Below are 27,242 nucleotides of genomic sequence, written 5' to 3'. Positions count from 1 at the left end.
TAAGGAGCTACCAAAAATTGAATTGTTTTGAATTTTTTAAAAACTCAATTAACAAAATTCAGAGATTGCAAAAACAAAAACACTGAATTCCTTGCTTCCATTTTCCAACATCTTATCTGAAATGCGACCAAAATGCGGCTCCCATTAATTACAACTTCATTGTAAAGGTAAGTTCAGTTGTATATTTCATCATTTGTTGTTTTTGTTTCTTTGTCCATGGTGCAAAACAGGTAAATATATAGATTTTGTTGTGCTTACACAGGCTCCATTAGACTTTAGTTCACTTCCTTTTAGATCGATGCCTCGTGCTCACAAATTTTACATCAAATCGATCCATGTAATCACATTCTTTGCTCAGCCACTTTGCAGGGAAGGGGAGGGGCGGAAGGGGGTCCCATGTGTGAACTGAACTCCATCGGATCCCCACCCCTCCCTTTACGGATCCTCAGTGCGGAGCGTCTGGTCTCTGGGGGGGTTAAACGTCACCGGGTAGTAGGAAGCGGTTGTTGTGGCAGAACTGAGGTTGTTGTAGAGAGGAGGCACTGGAAGGAGAGGAACACAATGACACGAAGCCGCGTGCGTGTGAGGGGAGCACGGACACATCCCTCCTGCGAGGACGGTGCTTTTATGCGGATTTGAAAGCCACCGCAACGGCGTCGCCTTTATGCTTTTATGTTCGTGATTACAGATACAGTATGTGCGGTTGATTCGGCACAGGGATGGCGATGCGTTCACGGAACTCCCGCACGGTGTCACTCCCGTGGATTTCTGGACCGGACACTGCCGGAGGGGCTGTCGTGCCACTTCCTCGCCAGTAGACTCGTGGTGAACTGAATCACGCTCGTGATACAAGATACTCTTTGTCATCGTGATATATGCTACGTAGCTGGTACATGATGTCCACCCAGGCTTCGATTTGTAGCTAAATTGACTCGCGGCGCGTGCTGGAGGGGGAAGTCACGTGACATCGTGGCGTCATCTGGTGAACTCGTTTAAAAAAAAAAGAAACTACAGGGGGCCGAGGTACCCTCCAAGTGGTGTCACCATGGACGACTCTGGCATCATTCGAAGACGAAGACTCCAGGTAGGAACAGTAATTCTTTGAGTTTGTCGTGTTTTTATTTCTGTGCTGTTCAAAATTGTATGTTTTTTCAAGCATCCCATATGTTAGTGTCTTATTTAGCAAGCTAAACCCTAAAAACAATTCTTCTATTTTGTCTAATTTAGTGTCTTATTGCCTCTCACACTGACATGCCTTACAACATGAGGGAATATATCACATAACAGCTTATCTTTATTATACATATATATTTCTCAACAGTGGCCTATTTCATTTATAACCCTTATTTTGTTTTAACCTAGCTCAAACTATTCACCCCATACTGTACTGTAATTTAGCTTTTATAGATAGCGTGTGTTAAAAACTAATGCAGTTGGAAACTAATTATGTAGGTGAGCATAAACAAAACAAGTGGCAAATTGGGAAGTAGGTCACAATTTTGTGTACTTTCTATACAATTTGGAATAGTGTAAGTCGGTGTACACATAAAGTTGTAACAACTTTGCTACCCCAACATGATGTTGCAAGAAATGAGCGTATTTACTGTTCTGTAACCAAATTTACATTGACAGTTGCTGATTATGATTAGAAGAAAAGCAAAATGCTCAATTTTGCTCTATCTATCTATCCTTCCCTCCTTCCTCTCTTTAGTTTTTCCTCTGGTCACTTGAGATCTTAATTTATTAGAAGTATGAGGTTTCTGGGGTTGGCATAAGACTCTGGTTTTGTAACCACGTAGGAGGGGTCTTGTTGGTGCTGGACTTCACTTTGATGGATTGGATGTACTGGCTTCTATGGATCTCTCTCTGCCTTATCGATCCTTCCCTCCTTCCTCTCTTTAGTTTTTCCTCTGGTCTCTTGAGATCTCGCCAAATTTGCTGGAATTTAGAGGCTTCCGGGGTTGGCGTAAGACTTTGATTTTGTAATCATGGGGAAGGCAGGAAGTGTTTGGTCGGTGCTGGATTTCACTTTGATTTTCCTTTCTTTTCTCTTTATTTCTTTTTTTTCTGACCTTTTCTCTGGTCTCCTGACCATTTAAACCTCACGACTCTGGCAAGATTCTGAAGTACCTGGTTAAGGCGAAGGGTAATGGGATATTTATAAGGCTTTAGGTGAATGAATGAGTATAAATTTATACGTATTTGCACGCACGCACGCACGCGCACGCACGCAAACGCACGCAAACGCACGCACGCACGCAAACGCACGCAAACGCACGCAAACGCACGCACGCACGCAAACGCACGCACACATACACACACAAAAAATAAAAAATAAAAATAAAAATAAAGAGCAATGATGACAAGACGTTGAATCGGTAAGACTACCGAATGAACAATTCTGAGCTCTTATAAAAAAAAATAAAAAAAAATAAAAAAAAGCAAAATGCTCAATTTTGGCACGATTACGTGCTTGCGGACCCCTGCTTTAGCTAACCACTTGGATAGTTTACACAAGTAGTTTGTAACTACTAACTACTAAGACCATTATGCATCTTATTGCAATAGTTTCACAACATCACCTCACCGACAGTGGCATGTAAAATGTTTACCTATTTGTTAGGGGTGTTAAAAAAAATCGATTCGGCGATATATCGCGATACTACATCGCGCGATTCTCGAATCGATTCAAAAAAAAATCGTTTTTTTTTTTTTTGAGAGCTCAGAATTGTTCATTCGGTAGTCTTACCGATTCAACATCTTATAATCATTGCCTTTTTTTTGTGTGTGTGTGTGTGTGAATCGATTTTTAAACTTCCATTTTTAATGGAAAAATATTCAACAAAACGTCTGACTTCGGGTTAGGATTCACACCTTGAGCATGGAAGAATGTTATATGAACGGAACATTAAGCCTTAATATTTTATTTTAATGCTGTTCAAACATGAAACAGATTACAACCTCTATAAGACTGAAATTTCAGATAAATAATACATTTTCATATAAATCTTACACTCTACAAGCTTACTGATTATTATTTTCTAAATTTGAATGAAAAAAAAATCGCAACAATCAACTTATAAATTCGTATCGGGATTAATCGGTATCGAATCGAATCGTGACCTGTGAATCGTGATACGAATCGAATCGTCAGGTACTAGGCAATTCACACCCCTACTATTTGTTGAACCCCACTCCAACTGTCAATTGATTTCACTACTTTGTCCCTTGAGTGGACTTCGATTGGCCAGTGAAGTCACATTCTGCAACAAACTGAACAAGAACAGCAGCAAAAATAATGATAAACAGGGAAGTTGTTAAAAATGTATCACGGTAGGCCTATTTGTGTGGAAGTTAGCGTGTGGTATAATTGTAGCTTACCATTGACACAGACTAAATAAATTATCTCACAAAGCAGCCCATTTCACTTGTTAGCCACAATGCCCTCCCTCAGTGGGCTATTAACATTTGTTCCCCCTTTTTTTGTTCTCCAAATTACCTTAACCACTATGCTTGTATAATGCATTGACATGCACATCTAATTTGTTTATTTACACAACCCTTAATGTGACAAAGAAGTCGCAAAGGGCTTCACAGGTCCACTGTTCACAAAAATCAACATCATTCATCCGGTCTAGACCACCTATTCAGGCGAAAGAACACTTGTCATGGGATCATAGATGTAGGAATCCTCTTTACAGGATGACCGGACAAAATTAACTCAATTCAACTCAACTTCATTTATAAAACACTTTAAAACAAGCATTGCTGTATACAAAGTCCTGTACATGGAAAAGGAATTGCAGTAATTTGCACACTGTCAGTAACATCGAAACGTCATATCGGTAACTTCATAAACCAAAGACCCCCCTGTAATCAATTAATTCATTGTTGATTTTCTCCAATGTTAATCTAGTTTTCATCCCTAGAAACATGATAGTTTATTTTGTGGACAATTGTACATGATACAGTTTTATCTTATCACATTATTACACATTTAATCTTTAATGGTTCTTAATCCAACCAGATAGCTTTGGCGTCTTAGTACCACACAACAAAATGGCCATCGGCTCCCTTGTTTACAATTAAGCTGAATTTACTAACACATTTCTCAAGTTGTGACTGAAGGCAGCGCTGTAGAGCAGAGTGGGCGACAAAGCTCTGGTACGAGTTTCAGATGTACATTAAGCCGACTTGAGCCTTGAGCGCTAAAAGCAGCTTAGTCCACAACTTGTGAATGAAGTAGGTTAGTCGATATCTTTGTACACTGGTGACTGGCAGCAAACACCACGGTGAGATTCCTTCAAGGTTTTCCTCTGCCGTGAAATTAATCTAGTAAAGAAGCACAAGCCATAGTGCACAACTACTGACTTCCACTTAGCTGCCTCAACATGTATTAATTTACAATTAAAGCACTCTGATGCGCATCGTGCCATCTGCTGCAAAAGACTGCTCATCATTTATAAAATATAGACGCGCCGAATTGGACGACTTCCTGGGCGAATGTTGCCCAGTTGGTAATTACTGGGTCTGACTGTAGGTTGGATTAAAGACACAAAATAAAAAATGTACTCATAAATGATGTTAGTTCTTGTTGATGTACATCCACTTTGCTTGATTTGAATGCTACTCATAGCAGGATGAAGAAAAATGTTAGACAAGCACAGTGAAGGCATCGTACAACTACAGAATCGTTATTGTAGGCAGGAACATAATCAGGGTTTTAATGTGTCTCACGGATGTGGGCAGCCAAGAACTCACATTAGTCCAAGGCAAGCACTCACAACATCATTGGTATGTATTAGGCCCATACTAAAAAACAAGAAAATAATACTTCGTAGGGGTGTGAATTGCCTAGTACCTGACGATTCGATTCGTATCACGATTCACAGGTCATGATTCGATTCGATACCGATTAATCCCGATACGAATTTATAAGTCGATTGTTGCGATTTTTTTCATTCAAATTTAGAAAATACTAATCAGTAAGCTTGTAGAGTGTAAGATTTATATGAAAATTTATTATTTATTTATCTGAAATTTCAGTCTTATAGAGGTTGTAATCTGTTTCATGTTTGAACAGCATTAAAATAAAATATTAGATATAGATATATAGGCTTAACGTTCCGTTCATATAACATTCTTCCATGCTCAAGGTGTGAATCCTAAAAAAAAAAAAAAAATCGATTCTGCCGATTATTGAATCGATTCGAGAATCGCGCGATGTAGTATCACGATATATCGCCGTATCGATTTTATATAACACCCCTAATACTTCGTAATGCTATGGGTGTAAAGTCATTGCATCACACTGGTATGTTAAAATATTACCCAAAAAAAATTAAATGAACAGTCGTAATCTCAGATTTTTTACAGAATAATATGTGGTAATATAAGAATTAAGGTAGCATTTTATAAAAAAAAATAATTTATGCAAACAGTTGTAATTTCCTGATAGATATGTAATACGACCCCCAGCAGTTATCTGCAAGAACAGTTTAATGTGGTTGTGCAAATGTTGTGTAAAGTTGTAATATTAATAATAACAAATATTTAAAATAGTTCAATATGACAAAATTCTGAATTTGAGAAAAAAGTCAGAATTTCAGAGAATAAATATATAAAAAATAAATATAAAAAAAATAGAATATTATGAGACAGAAATCATACAAAACAAAACTGAAGATGTCATAATGAACAATGTCTTGTACCAAACTTTGTAACAGGAAAAGAAAACATTTTTTCTTGTAACCTAAAGATGCTCATTAATTTTCATTTTTCCCTTCCATTGTGGCTCTAATCCTTTCCATTAGCGAGTCAAGCTATGCTTTTTTTGGTTTAATGAGCTTGTGCACCTACTCACTCACTCAGTTTTACTCTACTTGGGCTACTGTATGAGTGTGTTGATGGCCATATGTAGGATATGAAATCGACCCACTACCACCCCCCCTCCACATTCTCCCTTTCCCACTGAAGTGGTCGATATCAATATCTGAGACAGAGGAGGTCTAAATGTTGAGGATGTGGCACAGTTGTCAGGCCCATTAGCAGGACTAATGGTGGCCTAAGAGCGCTGTGTACCCTCGGGGAGGAAGCAGAAGGGCGGCCTAAAAAGCCCCGAGGCCCAGATGAAGGCGGTGGGAGAGAAGTAGGCAGTATAGCTGTGGGCTCTATAGACCCCATTTAAGTGGCTGTTACAATATCAGGATCCCTTCTGGGTGTGTTGTGTGGGTCAATGTTAAAGCCAGGAAAAAGGGGGGGCGGGGGTGGTGGATTGTGGTGACTATGTTGAATTGACTTCACATAGCAGATGGGCAGAATTTTGATTTGAGGATTAGGTTTCACTTATAGGTTCCATAAAGTGGTCTTTATCACGTCGAGTTAGTAGGGGTTCTCGGTTTACGGCGCGATTCGATTTCGAGGAACGGTGTGCAGTGAACTGAAGCGTGACGTCAGCACAAGTAGTTTTGGTACATTTTCATGGCCAAGACATGATGTATACTACTCGTAAGAACTCCTTAGCTCCTCTGTCAGGGGTCAGCAACCTTTCCTGTCAAAAGAGCCATTGTAGGCCAAATCAATTAGAAAAAATAAGTCTGGAGCTGCAAAACATTAAATATTGCGATGAAGAAAGCAGTGTTTTAGTGTACTGTAGTCTAATGTACTTAAGGGAACAAGAGCTAATTAGAGCTGCAACATAACAGAAAAATATGGAGCATCCAATACTTTGAGATTTCTTCTACCTTATGTCTGGCTTTTTTTTTTTTTTTTTTTGTTCTTAGATATATTTTTTAAGTTTTCATGCTTTGTTATTCATACATTTTTAGATTTTCTTTCTGTCAAATTTCTGACATTTTTGGCATTTTATGGACTATAGTAATTTTCTTCCTTTCGTCTTCTGTTTTTATACATGTTATGGCTTTTTTTTGGCATTTTTTCATGCCATATTTTTCTCTCAATTTCTGACATTTTAGGGTAATTTTCAGGATTTGTTCTTTTGTTTTTGGACATTTTATAGTTACTTTTCAAATATCTTCGTTTTTTGTTTTTTTTTAAATTCAATTTCCTGACATTTTTTGCAATTTCATTGACATTTTATGGTAATTTTCTGTGTTTCCTCTTCTTTTTTTTGACATTTATGGTTACATTTTGGACATTTGGTAGTTTTTAAAACTTTTTCATCATCCTTACATCTTTTTGTGACAACTTAAAAATTTGGACTGACATTTTTTTTTTCAATATTTAGTTATTTTGTATCTCATAAACAAAATTGTATATTTCATTGACATTATATGGTAATTTTCTTTTTTTCAGACATTTTATGGTTACTTTTTGGACATTTGGTAGTTTTTAAAACTTTAATCTAGTTTAATTTAGTCTCTTTTTCTGACAACTTAAAAATTTGGACTGACATTTTTTGAATATTTAATAATTTTGTATCTAAATCATCAATTAAATTAAAGAACATTTTTTATAAAAAAAATGCAATATATAAAAAAATATTAATTTGTACTTTTTTTTTTTTTAAAGATCCACAGGGAACACGTATGGTGAAGACTACAACCTGCTTACAAAACAACAATTAAAAGACAGTCAAAGATAAAATATCAACAAAACAATGATTGACCAGGTTTGCTGAACACTTCCAAGACAAATTTCTCGCGTGTCTGGTCTATGGCTTTAGTGTTGTATTTTTCTCTTTTAAGACGTACTTGAGGAGTTGTCTGGTGTTGAGATGAGACATTTCCATCTCAACTACTGAAGTGAAGGTTATTGTGCCATCAGTTACGGTAGGTGTCAGGAGCCTACTTAATACACTGCTCTCTCGCTCACACACGCAAATCACTGCGTGTGCCTCATCGCTGTCAGGGGTATGGAGGACACCATACACAACCACACAAACGCACGCAGAGAATAATTTGTCCAATATTTTGTTCTGGGCAGTGTGCCCGTTTTCAATATGCTAAGCACATGGGGATAAGAGTCACTCCAGAAGAGGCAGCTCACTTGTGCCACTCATTGCTCTGTTCCGCTTCATCAAGACGGACTGAAAACAACACTCGGACATCATCTCTTTGTTTGGAGACATCACAAAAAGCTTCCTCGTGTAGTCCAGAACACGTATTTTAGTTTAAATGGAGACTCTAATGCACGTTTGACACTGCACGGTTCCAACCTTTGTCCAAGCCAGGTACTAGAAGTACTATACCAGCCCGTATTATTCAGACAATAAGATATCAGGGGTTGTATTTAAAAACGAATACAAGGGGGAGATAATAAATGCGAAGGCCGAACATCCTCTGAAGGCTCTGGGAAGATTCAAAGCAGGAAAGGAGATCTTGAAGTCGAGTGGTCCATTCAAGTGAAGAATACACAGCGTGAAATTTGCCTTGCAATTGGCTGTCACTTTTTTGGCAGCAGAAACAGAACAGAAGCTTTGATTGTGCCCAGAGCGCCGGCACAATAACCATTTTTCTTCCCTCCAGATTCCAGTTAGTGTTCATTCCCTCCTTGGGTTAATATAAACGACAGAGTCACGAAAACACGCTTGAGGCTTGTGTCATCGTAAGCGGAAAAAGTTGTTAAATATTTGAACGTTTTTGAAGGGTCCTCCTGCAACATTGCAAGGTGACTGAAGAACAAATTAATTATTTGTAGTTGTTGCACGGATGCTCTGCATAATGCATTCATTTTCCCCAAACATGTCATTGTGTGCGTGCATCTGTGACTGTCTGCAAAATCACACACACTTTTTTTTTCTTTTTTTTTTTTCTTGATTGTTTTGTCTAAACAGTAACAAATGATTATTTGTCCTCATAACCAGATTTATTTAAATCAAATCTTCATTTGGAACAACAAATGATGTCCAAACTGCCTGAGATTATTATTTCCTCAAATTGTGGTTCCCACTCTGACAGTCACCATGTCTCAATAAATGGCAGAGTACTTTGTCCACAAAAACAGATAAACATCTTCCTTTTTTTTTTTATACACCTCGGAAATAAAATCACATTTCTGTACACTACGCCCAGGTTTGGTTAGCATTTCCACCTCAAGTGTGTATGTAGTCTGGATGCTGAGAGCTACTGAAGATGCAATTTTCTCACAGGAGTGGCCCAAGTCAAAACAAGCCCAATACTCCAAAATATAAGACGGCGTTATATCTTAAAACAAGCAAACAACAAGAAAAAGGACAAATATTTAGACAAAAAAAGTATTTTATGACAAATACACAAATATTAGAAAATATTGAATAACATAAAAGACAAAATATTAACTGAAAAATACATAAATATTATAAAAAAAAAATGTCGGTGAAAATAAAAAAAAATATCCATCAATTTTCTGAACCGCTTATCTTCGCTTAATCACACAAAAATATTTGGAAAAGAAAAATGTTTAAAATAGACAAAATAGAAGGGGGAATTGATGCAAAAGTGAAAATGGAAAAATGTCAACACAAAACATACAGTAGAAATTATTTAGATTAGAACAAAAATATTAAACAGAAAATACAAATACACAAACTGAAGAAACATAACTACAATTTAAATATAAAAAAAGTTACACAAATATTAGAAAATAATGAATAATAAAAAGACAAAATATTAACTGAAAAATATAGAAATATTAAAAAATAATGAATAATAAAAACACTAAATATTAACTGAAAAATACACAAATATTAGAAAGAAATGTAGGTGAAAATATAAAAAATATCCACTCATCCTCACTTAATCATACAAAAATATTTTGAAAAGAAAAATGTTTAAAATAGACAAAATAGAAGGGGAAATGATGCAAAAGGGAAAATAGAAACATTTCAACACAAAACATATACAGTAGGAATAATTTAAATTAGAACAACAATATTAAACAGAAAATACAAATCAATACACAAACAGAGTATTTAAATACAAACAAATGTTTATAACATTTCAAACGATCATACTAGTTAATGTTTGCAGTCTTATTATAGTTTACCAGTAATCCACAAACGTTTTCAGTATGATCTCTGTGTAACTAGCATAAGATAACAGTGGCAGAACACTGAATTCAACTTCAACAAAACTCTAGCATTTTTTCTCCTGCGTGACAAACAAAAGTGGAAGCAGAGTTTGCATTTATTCTGCATCTGTAAAAGTGTGCACACGCGAGCCTGTTAGATATTTTATGACCATTGTAAGACAGAAGTAACAACTCATTCGAAATCAATGTGTAGCTTTACTTTACACACAAATTTGAAGAAATATTGGCCTTGTTGCTTGTAAATTGCCTGTGAGTAAACAAACACCTCCGACTGCTAAATGTATAACTGTCATATTTGAGAGTTTTCTGGCAAGTGGCTCAAAATAGCAACGTCAGCTTGGTAAAACCATGCAAGCCCTTGTTTGCATGTTGTTGGTAAATATGATTTCATTTGATTTATTGAGTTTCTTGTTTTTCTGCTCTGAGAGGTAAGATAGAGATGAGAGGGATCGATTGTAACAGACGTGACTCCAGGCAAATGTGCAGAAAGGGTCAAATAAACACGGTTGTTTACAGTCAGGTTGTAGTTTTTGCATCATCTCAACGCTAGTTGGCTTGAATACAAAATATGCCCAACTTGGAGCCCAGAGAAACATTATGAGTTGGTGTTCGTCCTAATCACAGAATGTGAACCATATTGCATAAACAGCCACCAATAAAAAGTACTTTTGTAATGCATTGTCCTATTTGCGTATCGTTTCCACCCCTTCTTTCTGATTTTGTTCATTACAAGATTCATTTAAAAAAAAATAATAATAATAATAATACAGTAATTTACAGTACCGGTACTTGGACTTGCCAAGGTTGTCATAAACCTGTGAAATAAAATGAGAGCGAACAACATTGCGACATCACGTACAGTAGCTGCCTACTGGGCACACAAAAAGAGGGAGCAGGTGTTAGGGTTTTATCCATTAGCTACCCATGACACCCCATATCCAAACACACATGCACGCACACACACGTTAGCACATGCTCTCTGAGTCACTCTGGCCAAGCTTACTTCCTCTTGATGATGTAACTCATTAGCCATCCCAGGAAAAGCGCCGCGTGATGGGTGAAGTCATCCTCATTTAAAAAATAAGCGATGACAATTCTACAAGAGCACAATCATCACACAGGTACAGACAACCAATCTGTTAGCAGCAAAGCTGACTACAAACTGTACCTTTGTGATGATGTTTGTCATCAATATGTAAAGTAAAGTTAAGGAACAATTGACAATAGTGTGATTATACTAAGAAAAGGTACTTTAAATCTGCTGCGATAGAAAGTTTGTGATCCTGGGTTGTCATGATAATGACAGTGATGCTAGTCTCCTAATTTAAGCCATTTTGAAGATATGATGCTACGTATTGTTGCTTTAAAGCATGTCAGACGTAAAAGATAATGTCAGTTTATAATATGACATTTTTTTGTGCCTTCAGAAAATATTTCACTCCATATGAGTCTTGTTTACAGAGCTGCTGTTCTTATTACAAGACATACAAATGACGTTAAAAAGGTCAAATGTCTACATATTGATCTGCTGACGTCAACATAATTGACACTTTGTCCACCAGCCTTCAAGGCTGTTAGTCAGGCCTTTATCAATTCTTGATTTGTTTTTTGTTTTTTGTTTTTTTCATTGAGTCATTTTTCAATTTTGTTGACGGAGAGGAAATCACTAGCTACAAAAGAGCTGTGCCAAACAAAACACCAGTCATTCAGTACTAGTTCTAAACAAAAGGGAGAAAATTGTCAGGTTATCAGTAATTTTAAGTGGTAATATCAACCAATTAATTAGTCATCCCTAACAAAACCCTCTACCTTAATGTTAAAGTAACTGGGCTTATGTTGAGTCTTACTGTTTTGAATGTCCTCTTATGTAACTTCCAGAGTCTACCTTGTCCTTGTCATGTTCTTTTCTTATCACTCCTTGTTGATGGTTCGCATGAAGTCCGTGCATGATTCCAACAACAGGCAGCAGTGTTTGCTCAACTCATCCCCGTGTGGGGTTTTCATGTTTTACCGCGTACGTCTGTGGGTTTTCTCCGGGTACTACGGCTTCTTCTTCCAAAAATATACATGATAGTTTCACTCTAAATGAGGGTGGGCAAATTATGGCCTGGTCTATAATCCATCACCCTGAGTGGATACATTATCAAAGGTCCTGTAATATTTGATGCATTAATTTAGCCATTTTCCCCATAAAAAATTAGTTCATTAAAACTCATTTGCTCCCCAAAACGTATACATACAGTATGTTCTATTTTAAATGTCTTGTGTTCCAAAGACGTATTTATACGTTTTTGTTTTTGTTTTTTTGGTTATGCTAGAACATGCCGCCTCTTAACTGCAGAGAAAGGGTGAAAAAAATTGTAGCAATTACAAAAAGGGCCAGCAGGTGACGGCAGAGTATAAGAGATCAACCAGGGCCGTGATGAAAACAAGCTGTTAACCTCACAATTCTAAGCAGATTTGTGAATAATGATGGAACTTAGCTATATTCTAATGCTAAATAGGGCAAGGGTATCGATTCGATTTAATTCTGAAGGGCCCGATTCGATTCGATTCATGATTCACATTGATTTAGTAAAGGATTTCATGCAGTACCAATTTTACTTTTATATGGAAGACATTCCCAGAAGTACCAATGCTGCAAAATAGTCAATAGTCATGCTGCAAAAAAACTCCTTCTCTTACTTGGTGCATTAGTAAAAATACAATATTTACATTTATAATTGAATCAAAAAGAGTTACATGAATCATGTATCATGTATGTTTTATTGAACATGACCTGATCAAAACCAATAATAATTTAAATCAAATTCAATTACATCCACAATGTTATGTAGTTCAAGTGGCAAAAACACTCTGGCAAATCATACATTCACATTCCTGTGACAGATTTTATACTTAGGTTCCAGTGATTAATAAATACATAAAAACAAATGTACCTGTATTATAAGAGACACAGCCATAGTACATAATTATGCATCCACATTTTGTGTCTTTATGTGCAATTCTTAATTATTTTGGGGGGTATTTGGCATATTAATTTCCGGGGGGAAAAGCCTGATTAAAAGTATCAATTCATGGTTTTATGAATCGATATTTGGGCTATGATAAGGAATATCAATTAGATATCGATATATCGATATTTTAGACCCAAATTAATGGGAGTGAATCTCAATTTTACGTATGCATTTATTAATGCAATTGAAAATGAGAGGATTGTACTGTACTGTATGTTCACATTTTTTATTACTGTGGTAACTGCTTATCTTTACAAGGTCACGTTGGTGCAATTTTTGCTAAATTGATCGAAGGCAGTCATGTATCACATGATGAGAATGACGCTCCTTACAAATTAAATCTTGGAAATTGAAGAATGTGAGTTTTTTGTGTGATTACTAATTACCTCAATCCTTTGAGGTTTGACGATAATCATCCGTTCTGCTTGCAGTCTTTAGCTTTGCAAAGTCTTTGTGATTGCAATGTTTATTTAATGATCCTTTCAGGCTGCTGTTATTTAAGATCAAGGAGGAGGGGGGAGGTTGATGCTGTCTCGCGGTGCCAAACTGAAACTGGTTGGGTTTGGTTTTGCAGGCGCGTGGTGAGATTGTTTTGATGTGAGAGCTCCAGCTGTCAAGTCGTGTTTCATCAGCTCGCCTTTGTTGCTGTTTTTGGGACGCTTATGTTTGTATTACAAAGACAAAGGGTTTGACGCGGAAGGGAAATGAATCGAGGGCAGCCCAAATGATTAGACAAGAAGAGAATTTTACTTTTGGGACGTCATTAGTTGTCTCACAGTTGTTGATTTTCAACATCTGACCTTAATGTTGTTAGTGCGAGCAGACTTATTGGGTAATCTGACAAGAGATATGGAAGCCAATCTCTCCAACTCGGAGTCTAATAGACTCAAATTGGCAACGGATGGTGCAACAAGCACGGTGGAGCGGCTGCGTCCCACTTGATCTTAATCACATCAGTGTCCTCGCTGCTGTGTCCCGTCGTCATAAAATGAGCAGAAACCGCTTTAAAATTGACTTTTGCTTCACTCGACCTGCCGTTTCCTGTCACTCGGAAAGCCCCCGAGCATTGACGAGATCGACTGGAGCGACGCTCATTGGATTAGCGGCGCAATCGCAAACGTGGCCATGGCTGGTTCACATCCAACATTACAACTATCAACTCGGATGAGTTTGATTTGATTGGGTGATCTGTTTAGAGGGGCAATAGTCGTTGTAGGAAAAGATCTAGTAGTTGAGTTTCATGAATAAATAATAGATAAGATGCGAAGAAGAATTGGAATACAATATTGACAAGATGGTCGTATAATGCTGAAGCTCTCCATTGCAAGCTGGCTAGACTTCCTTGTTCGACCAATGACAGGCAGTTTGCAACGGTGGAGTCCTACCCAAGACACGCTTAGGACCGCCCCCTCATTTGAATAACATTTCGACTTGGGAGTATGGCCCAAAACTGCCAAAAATCAAAATAAATAAATGACTAAATAAATAAATAAACAAATACATAAATGACAAAAAGTGAAAATAAAAACAGATTTATTTCCATTTATATTTTTTTTTGTTTATATAATTTTCGAATTATATTTTTTTTATATTCCTTTTTATTTTCACTTTTAGTCATTTATTTATTTTTTAGTAGGGCTGGGCAATACGGCCAAAAAATAAAATCTTGATTTTTGCAGTCATTCAGGACGATTACGATTTTAATCGATTTTATTAATCTAATAAATCGAAAAAACTAACATGTAACATGTTGCACTATATTACCGGGTCGGTCATTGTTTTTCAACGTAAAAGCAAATGTTTGCAAATGTCCTATTTTCATTAAATACAAAAGATAATCAGTCTTTTTTTTTTCATGAAGGACTACAGAAATTAGTCAACAATTGCTGTTGATAAGAGGATTTGGACCATTTCAAATAAAAAAAATAGCTGCAAGCGATTATTTGATTATTAAAAAAATAATAATTTGATAATTGATTACTTGTAGATTAATTGATTAATTAATTAGACAGCTCTAATAAAAATGATACCAAGATAAATCATTTTAAAACCTTTCCCACCAGTAGTGTGACCTATCACCTGTACAACGGAAATGCATTTTTTAAGAAAATATTTTCGAGTGGGGAAGTAATAATAAACAACACAGCTGAACAGCTAAACAACATAAATGAGAGTTTGGTGATTTGTAATAGGCTCATTTATGAAAGTTTTGTCTTGATGTAAACACAAGAGGGTGAACACTTTCATGTAAAAAATAGCTCAAATTAGAAACCCCCTTATTTTTCCCAAAGTTAAATATTAGACTATAAGTTATGGTAATTATGTCTGTGTAATTGCTTGAACCCACTTCAGTTGCTGCTCGATTTGAATAAATGAATGCGGTATTTTTTTATGGACTCATTAGCACACTTAATGTTTCAATCATGCCTATGTCTCCAGTAGCATTTCACCATAGATGGTAATGAACTGATTACCGTATTTAAAAAAAAAAAAAAAAAAAAAAAAAAAAAATCTAATGTGCATCTTTTTTCCCCTCTTTGTCGCCAGAAGGATCTTCCACTGCCACGGAAAAGTAGCAGGTATGTTCTTTTTACACTCAAATTTGTATTGTACATTTATTTTACTGCATGTTCTTATATTTCACTTGCCATTTTCATCTTAACATGAGTGGTTTTACAAATGCAGCCATGGAAATTCAAGAGCAAACAAACTGGGGGCGGCATATTCAGTACTTTATTTATTTGTCATTGCCAGAAGGACCACAAGGCCCTGATGTGTAATTTGAGTCTTAAAAGTCACTCATTATGCCATTTGTTGGTCATTTTGTACACCTCTAATAGTTTGAAATGCAAATATCCTATTGTAAATTAGTAATTGAGTGGATAGGCCTGATGAAATAGTAGCACAGATGTAGGATAAATATGGATAATACGTCTTCTAATTATTTAAGCTCCAAACATCTTTATATATACCTTTAACTAATCGCTCAGAGCCAAAGAGAGAAAAAGAGCCACAATGTTGAAATTTGGAAAGGAGTGAGGGAGGTGTGTTTTATTTTTTTAATGAAGGGATTAACAAACTTTCCCTTGAAATGTCACATTTAAAGCCAGAGATTAACTTTCTACGACAGCCTCGCAAAGCAGGATAACATATATAATATATATAATATATATAATATATAATATATATAATATATAATATATATATATATATATATATATATATATATATATATATATATATATATATATATATATATATATATATATATATATATATATATATATATATATATATATATATATATATATATATCAATTAAAATGTTAAAACATTACTTACTTGCCCGCATAATTAAAAAAAGATTTTATAATGGCGACAGTATTTCCCTGGAAGATGTACTTTATATTATTTTCAACAGCACAGTGGCTTCTCTAAATTCCAACAGATCAGAAGTCAACCACCAGCATTCCACAACTGATCATATTCGACTTTCGAAGTCCCAACTGTAATTTTCTCCAACATGTGCATGTGCCTCTGTCCATGGTTCTGAAATCCATTGTGGCGCCGTCACGCCTCTTTGTACTCCTCGCTGAGAGATGGATTTGAGTTCCCTGCTGCTAGATTGCAGCCTCAAACATTTAGACCAAATTGACTGCATGTCTTTTGTTTGCAAAAAAAAAAAAAAGCTGACTTGAAAAACAAAGCCAGATGTGGGGGGGTTTGGCTGCAGATTAAACCCCCTGAATATGCTTATTATTTGGGGTGTGGAAATCAATTAAATCTTTCTTGAAATCATTGTAGCCCCAAGCCATGAATACATTTTATTTCTGCTCCCTTGTTATCTGCTTCTCATACACACTGTAGACGCATATGAGGATGTGTGACTCGAATGCATGGCTAAACACATTTGGTGTGTGTGCGTGTGTGTGTCTTATTTAATTGTCTTAGTATTCTGCGTACACCTTGAGGGCAGAGGTGCTGTCTGGCAACAAGAGAGCCTGTCGATGCACCCACCACGCATCTCGATGCATGAGTAATTACGACCACACTTCACTTTTACTGCCTGATTGTTGCCCGTCTGCGTGTGTGTGCGTGTGCGCGCGTCCTTGGCCTGCTGTGTTACGTCCGTGGCCTTTGACTTCCAGCATATGTCACAGTGGCAAATGAGGAAGAAAAAGCTTACTTGGGTCATCCGAAGGGCGGAGCTCAAGTGTCACTTTATGAGAGAGTGAGCCACAGATATGCAATTATTGAGATATAAAAAAAAATCTTGCTGTCTCCATCATATCATGACACCCACCCCTCTCCATGACCACCATGTATATTTCATCCATTCCTACTCCTGCATTAGAGACGACATCCATTATTCAGTTAGTCCACTCGGCACCACCGTGTAACTGTCGCCCCGCGTCAGCTTGAACGTTTGCTAGGTTTGTTTAAGCTCAAAAGGGGGAGGCTGCGCAGTACTCACACAGTAACGATGTCTGACTCTCCCTTCGTGGCACACTGCTGAGCTGCTCCCGTGACATGTACGACAGACAGGCAATAGTGGTGCTCATCCAATTTTGCGAGGTGCCTTGAAATATGAGTGACCCAAGTTAAGAGTTTTTCCACTATTGGCCCACTTGTTTGCTTCGACATGTGAGTGCAAACATGAAATATATGAAATACATAAACTAGTGGTGTCTCGATTGAATAATTTTAGAATCGATTAATCTAGCGATTATTCAAATGATTAATCGACGAATCAGATTAATTTCAATTTTGTATTAAAGTGTATTACAAAAGCGTACTGTCAACTTAACTTAAACATAATACTAAGAGAATTACATCTTGTGTATTTTAAGCAACCAAATAGCTTCTGTCACCTAAATGCTGACAATGGGGAAACTCCATAGACACACAGGATAAAAATGGCCACCTATGTGGCAGTGTTGTCACTCTTTAAGCAACTGATATCTGAGCACAAATGATGCTGCAATAGAGGTGGACAGAGCAAATAGCAGTAATCAAAGGCATATATAACAGTGGCCAGATGGTTTGAACAAATGTAAAGCCCTAAAACATGTCAAATATTACATATTCAGTTAGATGTGATACAGTATAAAAACACTACAAAATAATGGTTGAAACTTATTGCATTGCGTCATAAATATACAAGTCCGTGGTGGTTCTGGCATTACCACCACCTAAAAAGGCTTAATGTAGGACTCTGGTATTCTTTATCCTCTGCGAAGAATGAACATTGTTGCCCTCAAGAGGCCAGTGAAACTGAATGAGCAGTGCATTTGAAGAGAGAAAGTGCGACAAAAACTGTTTAATTACTTTTAAATATGTTTAATTTTGTCTGTTTACTAAAATATAATATTATCGAATGCTGCTTTTCGTACACAGTAAATTTTTGTAAATTTGACTCTATTGAGAGAGAGACCAAATAGACTCGGTTTTAGAGTAGGCTAAGATTCACACTAGGAAGAGGGTAAAATAAATAAATAAATAAATAAATAAATAAATAAATAAACTCATTCAAGTGTTGAGGAATGAACTCATGACCTTTAGCTTGGGAGACTGCCACACTACCACCTGAGCTATGCCCCTCCTACTGCTTTCTTTTCTCCAAGAGACCAAAGACGTTGTTTTTGGTCTCTTGGAGTTTGGAAGATTCCATGCAATCATGGAATCAGCTGCAGCTGACATGTGATAGACTAACAGAAAGCAGGAGCTGCGTAGCTCAGGGAGTCAATCGGCTGCCTCCCAAACTGAAGGTCGTCAGTTCGTTCCTCCACCCTTGAATCACTTCCAATTCTTAATTTTACTCTCTTCCAAGTGTAAATATTAGTAAAACTGAGTCTATTTGTTCCCGCTCTAAATAGTCAAATTTATCCTACAGAATTTACTGTATAGTTAGTTAATTAAAAGCACACAAAATGTGGGTTGTTTTTTGACTTGAGGGGGCTAGAAAGGATTATTGGAATATCCATTGATTTAAATAGGGATAAATGATTTCAGATCCCAGCGTTCTGAGCCATAAGCCTGGCCTAGGAACAAATTAAACTTGTATTTCAAGGCGGCATTTCAATACTCTTGACGTGTAATTAAGGCAGTGATTGCTTTATTCTTTGAATATGACGCAGTGCTGCAGATTATTATGTGTCTTCAAGGTCCTGTTGGAAAAGTAGTGGCTTCAAATGAAACATGATGCTATTCATATTGACAAATATGACTCTAACCACATTGTAATAGTGTAGACATCAGTCTGCACAAGCAATTTAGCTTATTAATTCATGTACAATTCATCTTCTTGCAAGTCAAATATTGACTCCACCAGATGTTCCATTTATCAAAAAAAAAAATAAAAAAAAATGCCACCCTTCTTTCTTTGCGCCAGCAAGTCAAATTGTGCACAATAACACATGCGCCCCCACTGAACCCCCTCGGCTGCCCCGCGTTGTCTGTCCTCAAATTAGTCTCCGCTCGACTGCTCCGTCATGTCTCTCTCTCTCTCTCTCTCTCTCTCTCTCTCTCTCTCTCTCTCTCTCTCTCTCGCATCCTCACGTCTCGCTCTCTCATCTTTTCGATAGTGTTTGGGCCCCCCTCCATTACCCTCTTCCCGCCCTTTCTCTTCTCCGTCTGTCGATCTGCACCCCCCCCCCCCCCCCCCTTTTCCCTTTCACCCCCCTCCCTTGCTCATCTCTTGCCGGTTTGGAGCACACAATCCAGGGGGATGCAGCCCTCGCGCTCTGAACTCTTGTCTCTTGCCTGCCTCGTATCTCCGAATCTTCCACTTGTGATGTGCGTGTGTGTTGAACTGACATGTGGGCTGTAGCGGTTGCCTCTTGACTGGCTGTGTGCGTGCGTGTAGAGGCTCAGCTGCGCTCATGTTCACCTGCCAACACAGCCTCTGCTGCTAGCGACATGTTTCGACGCACAAAAAGGTAACGACGTGTCTGTTTGCTTCCTCGCTCTCGTTAGCATTTAGCTTGCTGCCGTGAACTCTGTGACTGTGTGTGTGTGTTTTATTTTCGGGTGATATTTCCATTGTCCCTGCCAGCTCTCGTGCTGTCTCACAGTGGTCTCCATTTAGCTCCAGCAATATGGTGTGTGTGTGTGTTTTTGTTTTGACATGCCCAGTTGCACGTCTCTGTGTGATAAATATAACCCAGATATATGGACAACAACAATTCGGTTGCATTGTAGTCAAGATGTATAGGTGTGTGGATTCTTGTTTATTTTCATTTGAGTTTTAAATAAAGAACTATGGCTGAGCAATTAATCCAATTTAAATGGATATAATGTAGTAGAATAAGATTGCAAAGGCTAATTTGGAAAATAACTGCTTCATTGTGCATATATATATATATATATGTATATATATATATGTATATATATATATATATATATATATATATATATATATATATATATATATATATATATATATATATAAGAATTTATTTACTTATTTACATAGAGTCTAGATAAGTTCACTACTTAAGTGCAGTTCCATCCGTCCATCCATTTTCTTGACCGCTTATTCCTCCTCAAGGGTCACGGGGGGTGCTGACGCCTATCTCAGCTGGCTCTGGGCAGTAGGCGGGGTACACCCCGGACTGGTTGCCAGCCAATCGCAGGGCACACATTAAGTGCAGTTCATGTTTAAATATTGTTTCATAAAATCTGAAAAAGTTGAAGTGATAAAACCACAAATGTGTTTGCAGAATTGTTCTTTTGTTGTGATCGGATTTATGACTTACTGACTTGCATTTACGTCATACTGGAGTTTTGTCAAGTCGTCATATTAAACACTTGAGATTGTGTTTTGTAAGTAACAACTCTAATTGAAAACAGATGAATAAACGTATTTTCCAAAACTTGTATAATAAATCTGGTATTATTTATTGTAATAAACATTAATTTACTGCTTGTGTTTGTTAAGAAAAAAAGAGGCCCTAAAAAATTATCACATATTAAATCACAATAAACAAATATAGTAAAAAAAAAATGAGATCATACTAAAAAACTCACACACAACATTGGGCGTTTGTGCATTACAGCAATGAAAAATATAAAAACATTCTAAGTATTATATGTAAAAGTATAATTCCGACACATATTGACTCTGTTCACAAGCACATTACGGTCCCGTTCATATGACCATAAACGTGGATTTTAAACATAAAAGGGCAAAAACCTGCCTTGTGAAAATTAAATGCACTAAAAAACTAGCCACCAGAGGGTGCTAGAACTGCAGAAATTGAAATCAACACGGCTTTTTTTTTTTAACAGATGTGCTGCTTTTAATTTCGTGACATGATGACGACAATATATTGTGGCAGTTTTAATATTGCATTATTACGATATTGCCGGTATCGTTACATCCCTAGTTACTGGGCCACATTCCACAAAAAACCAACAACAACAACAACAACAACAAAAAAACGGTTACGCATACAAAAAAATGTCCAGCCAATCCATTCATCTCACTCTTTATCAATAACAGTTCAGAAGATTAACAGTTGGTCAGAATGTGAACACTTTTGGTGAGCAAAGATAAGTAGAGGACCACAAAATGTTCATCCTTCGGGCCACAAAATCCCCTCAGGCTGGATTTTTTAGACCACTGTTCTATTGTCTTAAAACTAGTGCGTTATAAGTGAAATGCACAGCACAAGCCTTCATTTGAAATATTCAATGTTGGTTAGATTTCATTTTTTTTCAGTGACATGCGGTAAAGTTCAAGGTCAAAGATCATGTCGTGCTTGTGATGGTCAAAGGAAGTGGGTAATAAATACAAAGTAGTTCGAGAAAACTTAGCTTTGAATATTCTTGTTCCTCTTGAGTGGTATGGCAAAAGGTATGCTTGGCTGTGTGTTTGTGTGTGTGTATGTGAGCATTATGAAGTAAAGGCATTATTGGCAGCGTCCGGGGAGTGCTTGTGTAGCGGAGAGCCAACAGTGGGCAGTGCAGTGCTGAGAGTGCTGTCTGCCTGGCACCAATCCTGGCTTTTTTCTCTCCCTCGACACCACTCGCTATTTCCTTCCCGCTTCTCCCTGTGCCTCCATTGTTGTTGCCTCTCCTCTGCTCGAGACGTTCATTCCTGTCCCTCAAGTGCACCATCTGTCACCTATCTTTCCATTTCCTCGCCTCTCTAATGGATGATGTGTTTTGCTCGAGAAGGTCTGCTTTGTGTGTTTGCCGTGGAATGATAAACATCTCAAAGGGGCTGTTATTCTTCATTACACAAACCGAGCAGTTCATTCGAAACAACTGCACAATCGAAAGTAGGGTACACACATACACAGATTTTTTTTTTTTTCTTACATCTTACCCATTTATAAAATGTGAGAGACCCCACACGATTAGGACAAGATGAGCATGGTTACTCTAAATGAACAACACAGCTCACTACATACATAAATTACAGTGGTGCCTACATACACACTTGTATCTCAAATCATCCTTCCTCATTGAAATTAATGGGAATGCCATTAATCGGTCCTAGCCTCCCAAAAAATGCAAAAGTTAAAAAATATATCACTCCATAATATTATATTTTATAGAAACAACAATAATCGCAGTTGGTTTTCGTTAAGGATAAGGTACATATTCCCGTGAGAATTGGTATATTGTCTGTCTACATATTTTGTTGCACTATTTGTGCTCATATATCCATTCTCAAAGGTTAACAATCTCTACATTAATGCTGTGTAATTATTTGTTTACTTTGACTGTAACCTTTAGCTGAGCGTGGCAATAAATAGCTTATTTTTCCAAGAATATTTAGTAATTGGCAATAAAATTTCAGCAGCAAAGTGCCTCGACTCTTCCAGGTTTTTCATTTATTTACTACTTATATTTGGCAAATTGCCATTTGTTTTGAAGTTAGTTGAGTCAACTGTCACTGCAGCTCATATCTCAAGATTGTATTCATAAGTCAAAGCAACAAACAAACAAATAAATCATCCAATCTACAGCTCATCTCCTGAAAAACTCCAAAGCCAGGTCACTCGTGTCTCAAGGCACCACTGCAGTACCAAGATTAACATGTGGGTGGCAGCATGGTGCCACTGAGTATCTAGACTGCTGAAAAATAAAAAGAAGAAAAAAACTTGGCTAACTCTCCTTTGCCAACATGAACCAAAAATGGTTGTTCCATTATCAAACTTTCAATGAAGTTTTGACACATTTTCCCTTAGTAGTGACAATAAATAAATAAATAAATAAATAAATGAAACTTACATTTAAAAAGTGTGGCATTTCGTTACCCTCCATTTGAGTCATAGTGCATTTTAGTGTTTTGTTTTTTGTTTTTTAAATACAGTACTTAGGTGAACCTAAAGTTGTGGCCACTGAGTGTGTAAAAAAAAAAATATTGTTCCCGTTCAGCTGCTTAAGCTCTTCAAGTAAACACATCGTGAAGAAGAGAAGAGAGGTAATGGAAAGATGGCAGACAGATGGTGGACTTCAGGGACAGAAATGTGGAGGAGATAAAACAACAATGGAAGCGTAGGGAGCAGGCTAAAGTAGAGGGGGAAAAAATAACGAGGCACATTAAGGTAGAGGGAAAATGAAGAACAGAGAGCCCTGCACATCTCACGCTGCTAAATAGTGTTTTATTAGGGAATTCAAATATTCGCTTGCTGACAATAATTGAAGAAAAGATGCAATGAATGTTCAGTTATTGCGAATCATCCTGTGTGTCTTTGTGTGTGTGTGCATTAAATTCCAAGCTAGTCTCATAGCTGCCAAGACGTTGCAGAGCTCGACCAAATTGTCTCGTCATCCTGCTTGAAAGGGGATTAACACAGTCAATAGGGTTCACCGCCAGGCCACCGCCAATGTCTGCGCAAAAAAAAAAAAAAAAAAAATCTCATCTGAATCCGTTTTATGACTGCTCAGATATTTCAGTTCAGTTCAGGCTAACTTTGCCATCCCTAAAGAGGGTAATAAGGATGTTTTCCTGGATGGTGGTGGGATAATGTTGTGTGCACATCGCTAAACAGGCTTAGCTAAAAGGAAGAAAAAAAAGAACAAACAACAGCCAGGGAGAGAGAATGAGAGCTAGCAAAATACAAGAGTGAGGTGGGATAAAAGGCAGTGCCGCAGGTGATGTCTCAGCCTACATTTAAGAGAAGCCCACCGAGGTTAACTGTACCCAGGACGAAAGCCTTTAAGTCATTCAGTCTGTCTGCTTGTTTGGCTGAATCCTTCCTGCGTCCATATTTTCTTGCCCATTCCAAGGGGCTTTGCTTGTTGACACCATCTCTAAAGGAGATGTACTATTTATCACGTGCTGTCCAAAGTGATTCATGGCCACCATTGCCACCACCAGTGCTCAGGTTGTCTGTGAAATGACAGTCTTGTTATTATGGCTTGCTTTACAGCAGATCTAATCGGCTAGGTTGGCAGATATTTTATGCAAAATCAGCTGCAATGTCATAATTTGCTGATGGATCAATGATGTCATTGATGAGTTCCGCGGAATAAAATGTTACAGGAACATAATCTTGCTCACTCCAGGGACTTCCTCTGCTACAAATGTTAATAATCCAAGATTCATGTTGGATTTTTTTTCAATTCCAACATTTTAAAATATTTTTTTTATTTGATCACCCCTTTGTCCGTGTAGTGAATGTTTATCAGCGATTTTTGGGACAATTTTTGGGGTTTATTACTTTCATTATCTCCCAGTGTATTTCATTGGGTGTCAATTACACACAAATTTGTAGGCTAGGACTCGCTGATCGATCAGCTATCAAATAAAATATCCTGATCGTATAAAGTCTTGTGGTTGGAAGTAACAAGGTACAAATATACTTTTTTTTTTTTTTAACTGTAATAAAGTGTAACTCAACCCAAAATGTCAAAACGTTATATTAGAAATGTGCACGCCTTCTTTATCTGATGCTACTAACTTAAATCTAATGAATAAGTACTTTGAAAAATACATTTTAAACATATTTTAAAGACATTTAATATTTGTATTATTATATATAATGTTATGATATGTTTTATATTATATGTTACTGTGTTCCGGATCAGATCAATGTCATTTGACGTATAGATAGAAATAGACTGCGGATATATTCATTAATTTGGAATTGGGCACTTGGACCTGCTTTGTAAATCTCTGCACCTTTAGCTTTCTCCTTCTGACTGTGTGTGTTTGTTTTAGCAATTCTAAATTTCATCACATCTGTCGTTAATATAAAGCTCAAGTGAAAGTATTTTGGGGCATTGCTGTGTAGCTTAAAGCCACTATTTTATTGAAGTTAAGTGCCATAACGATCACCACATCGCTATGATTGACTTTTTTTGATTGCCTGAGCTTTAACAATATAGTACCTGATTTTTTATTTATTTATTTTTTAGCTGCAGAATGACCCCAGACACGTGTATGTACTTCTTAACAGTTTGTCGCACCTAATGCATACATCACATGCTATATGTGCTCCTCATTGGCATGCAAATTATAGTAGGATGGTGTACAGTATATCGCATGGCTGCGCTCTTAAATAAAGCAGCTGCGCTGATGTAGCCCAGCCCAGCATTAAACATGGAAACTTCTTTCCGTCTTCCGCTCCTGTTGTTTGTACCATGACAGCACCATCTGTTGTTGACTGGTGTTCAGGCTGACCCCAACCATCACACAGTGTTTCTCTTTTGATAGTTTCACACAGAGACACATGCAATGCAGATGCTGCTGTCAGCCAGTACACTTAATTATTCGTTCACGTGGAATTTTGGCAACTTGCTATTTATCACTTTCTGTGTTTGATTATTCCATGTCAGTTTTATTTTGTTTTTTTTACTTGCTAAGTAAACAAACTGGTATTCCCTTCATAATGATTTACCAGAAGGCGCACCTGCACATTTGAAGGAGGCCTAATATGAAAGCCAGATGGAAAAATCTGCCTTAGACAAAAGCTATATAAATTAAGTGCAATTTCTGGAGAAATTGCATGGGAATGCTGAAAGCTGAATGCAAGTAGCTGAATGCTAAGATTTGAATGCATGTTGAATGCTTCTGAAGTAAATTGAGAACTAAATTATGAAATTATGACCTCCTGGTTACTGGAAAATTCACTTTACCAACCTTGCCACCGAGCAGTGTTAAGTTATCTGTATGGAAGTGGGCGTGGAAAGTGATACTTAGAAAAAGTTCAAAGTTCAATGTCTGTCCCATTGAAAATGAATGGAGAAAAGTTGATATTACAAGTTAAATTGTGCAAATACTGTAAGTAAGGTGGAATCAGAAGATATATACCTCGGGAGGCGTGAATTTTTTAAGGTAGTTGAAATTTGAACAGTGTAAATTGGACGTATTATGTGGGAGTTGTTACGCGGCAAAAAGGTGTGGAGAATAAATTCACAATAACATATGTGGGAATTTTTCACCATTCCCACAATAATATACACTGCCGGTGAAAGGTTTGTCACTTAATTATTTTTTTTTAACTCTTATTTCTATACTGCATTTGTGATTCATGTATTGTGGTTCCACTACAATAATGGGAGATACTTAAAAATGTGTAACTTGCTTGAAGTTGTTAAAAAAGAAATAGTGCAGTGCAACAATTAAAAACACATTGTTAAAATTAGCATTTTAATATTTATAAAGTCCTTTTGTTTCCAGTTGAACATCCTCAATCAGATAGATGAATAGACTGCACAGGATTTCATCAGGAAATTGTCCACCATTGAAGCCACAGCTGTGGCTGTTGTATATTATGCATAAAGACTGATTGGGGACCAGCAAGATGGTCAAGAGAGCCTCTTAAGGGGTTACCGTTTCGTGATTTTCATTTCCGCCCCACTTCCCAAACCTGTAAACATGCACTCACTTCTAAAAAGGTTCAGAAGGGACTGGCAGGCAGCAATGGAGAAAAAGAGAGACAGAGGAGAAAGAGAGAGACGTCACCTGACAGGAAGTGTGTCTGGGTGGATCGATGGCTGAACCGTCAGGAAGTGTGTAGTGTCCTCTGTGCCCTGTGAGTCAGCAGACGATCGGCTTAGTGACTTGACTCTTTCCATTTCCTTTCAGGGTCCTATGTTAATCCACTTTCAATTTGTCGGTTAAGGTCCACTCACAGTTTACATTTTAGTTCCCCTCTTACAGTATTTTCACTTCTGAAAGTGCAAAAACATGGTCTGTAGGTAAACATAGTCATTTCAAATGTGGAATGATGAATG

The 27,242-nt window shown here is 37.1% G+C and overlaps 1 protein-coding gene across 3 annotated transcripts in view; it reads left to right on the top strand.

The window, feature by feature from the left end:
* Positions 1-429: 429 nt before the first annotated feature.
* The window catches only part of mast1a (microtubule associated serine/threonine kinase 1a), a 66,643-nt gene continuing 39,830 nt past the window's right edge, over positions 430-27,242 (top strand). Inside the window, exons 1-2 of one of the 3 annotated variants that reach the window (XM_077524409.1) lie at positions 430-1,084; positions 15,597-15,625. In XM_077524409.1, the coding sequence (XP_077380535.1) occupies positions 1,046-1,084; positions 15,597-15,625 (68 nt within the window). In that variant the 5' untranslated portion in view covers positions 430-1,045. Of the gene's footprint in view, positions 1,085-15,593; positions 15,626-19,743; positions 19,985-27,242 lie in introns of those variants that run through there. The other 2 variants (XM_077524408.1, XM_077524410.1) reach the window with 2 other exon arrangements.

The sequence above is a fragment of the Festucalex cinctus genome, chromosome 6 (assembly GCF_051991245.1).
Source record: "Festucalex cinctus isolate MCC-2025b chromosome 6, RoL_Fcin_1.0, whole genome shotgun sequence".
NCBI classification, from domain to species: domain Eukaryota; kingdom Metazoa; phylum Chordata; class Actinopteri; order Syngnathiformes; family Syngnathidae; genus Festucalex; species Festucalex cinctus.
This window is presented reverse-complemented; position numbering and strand designations above follow the sequence as displayed.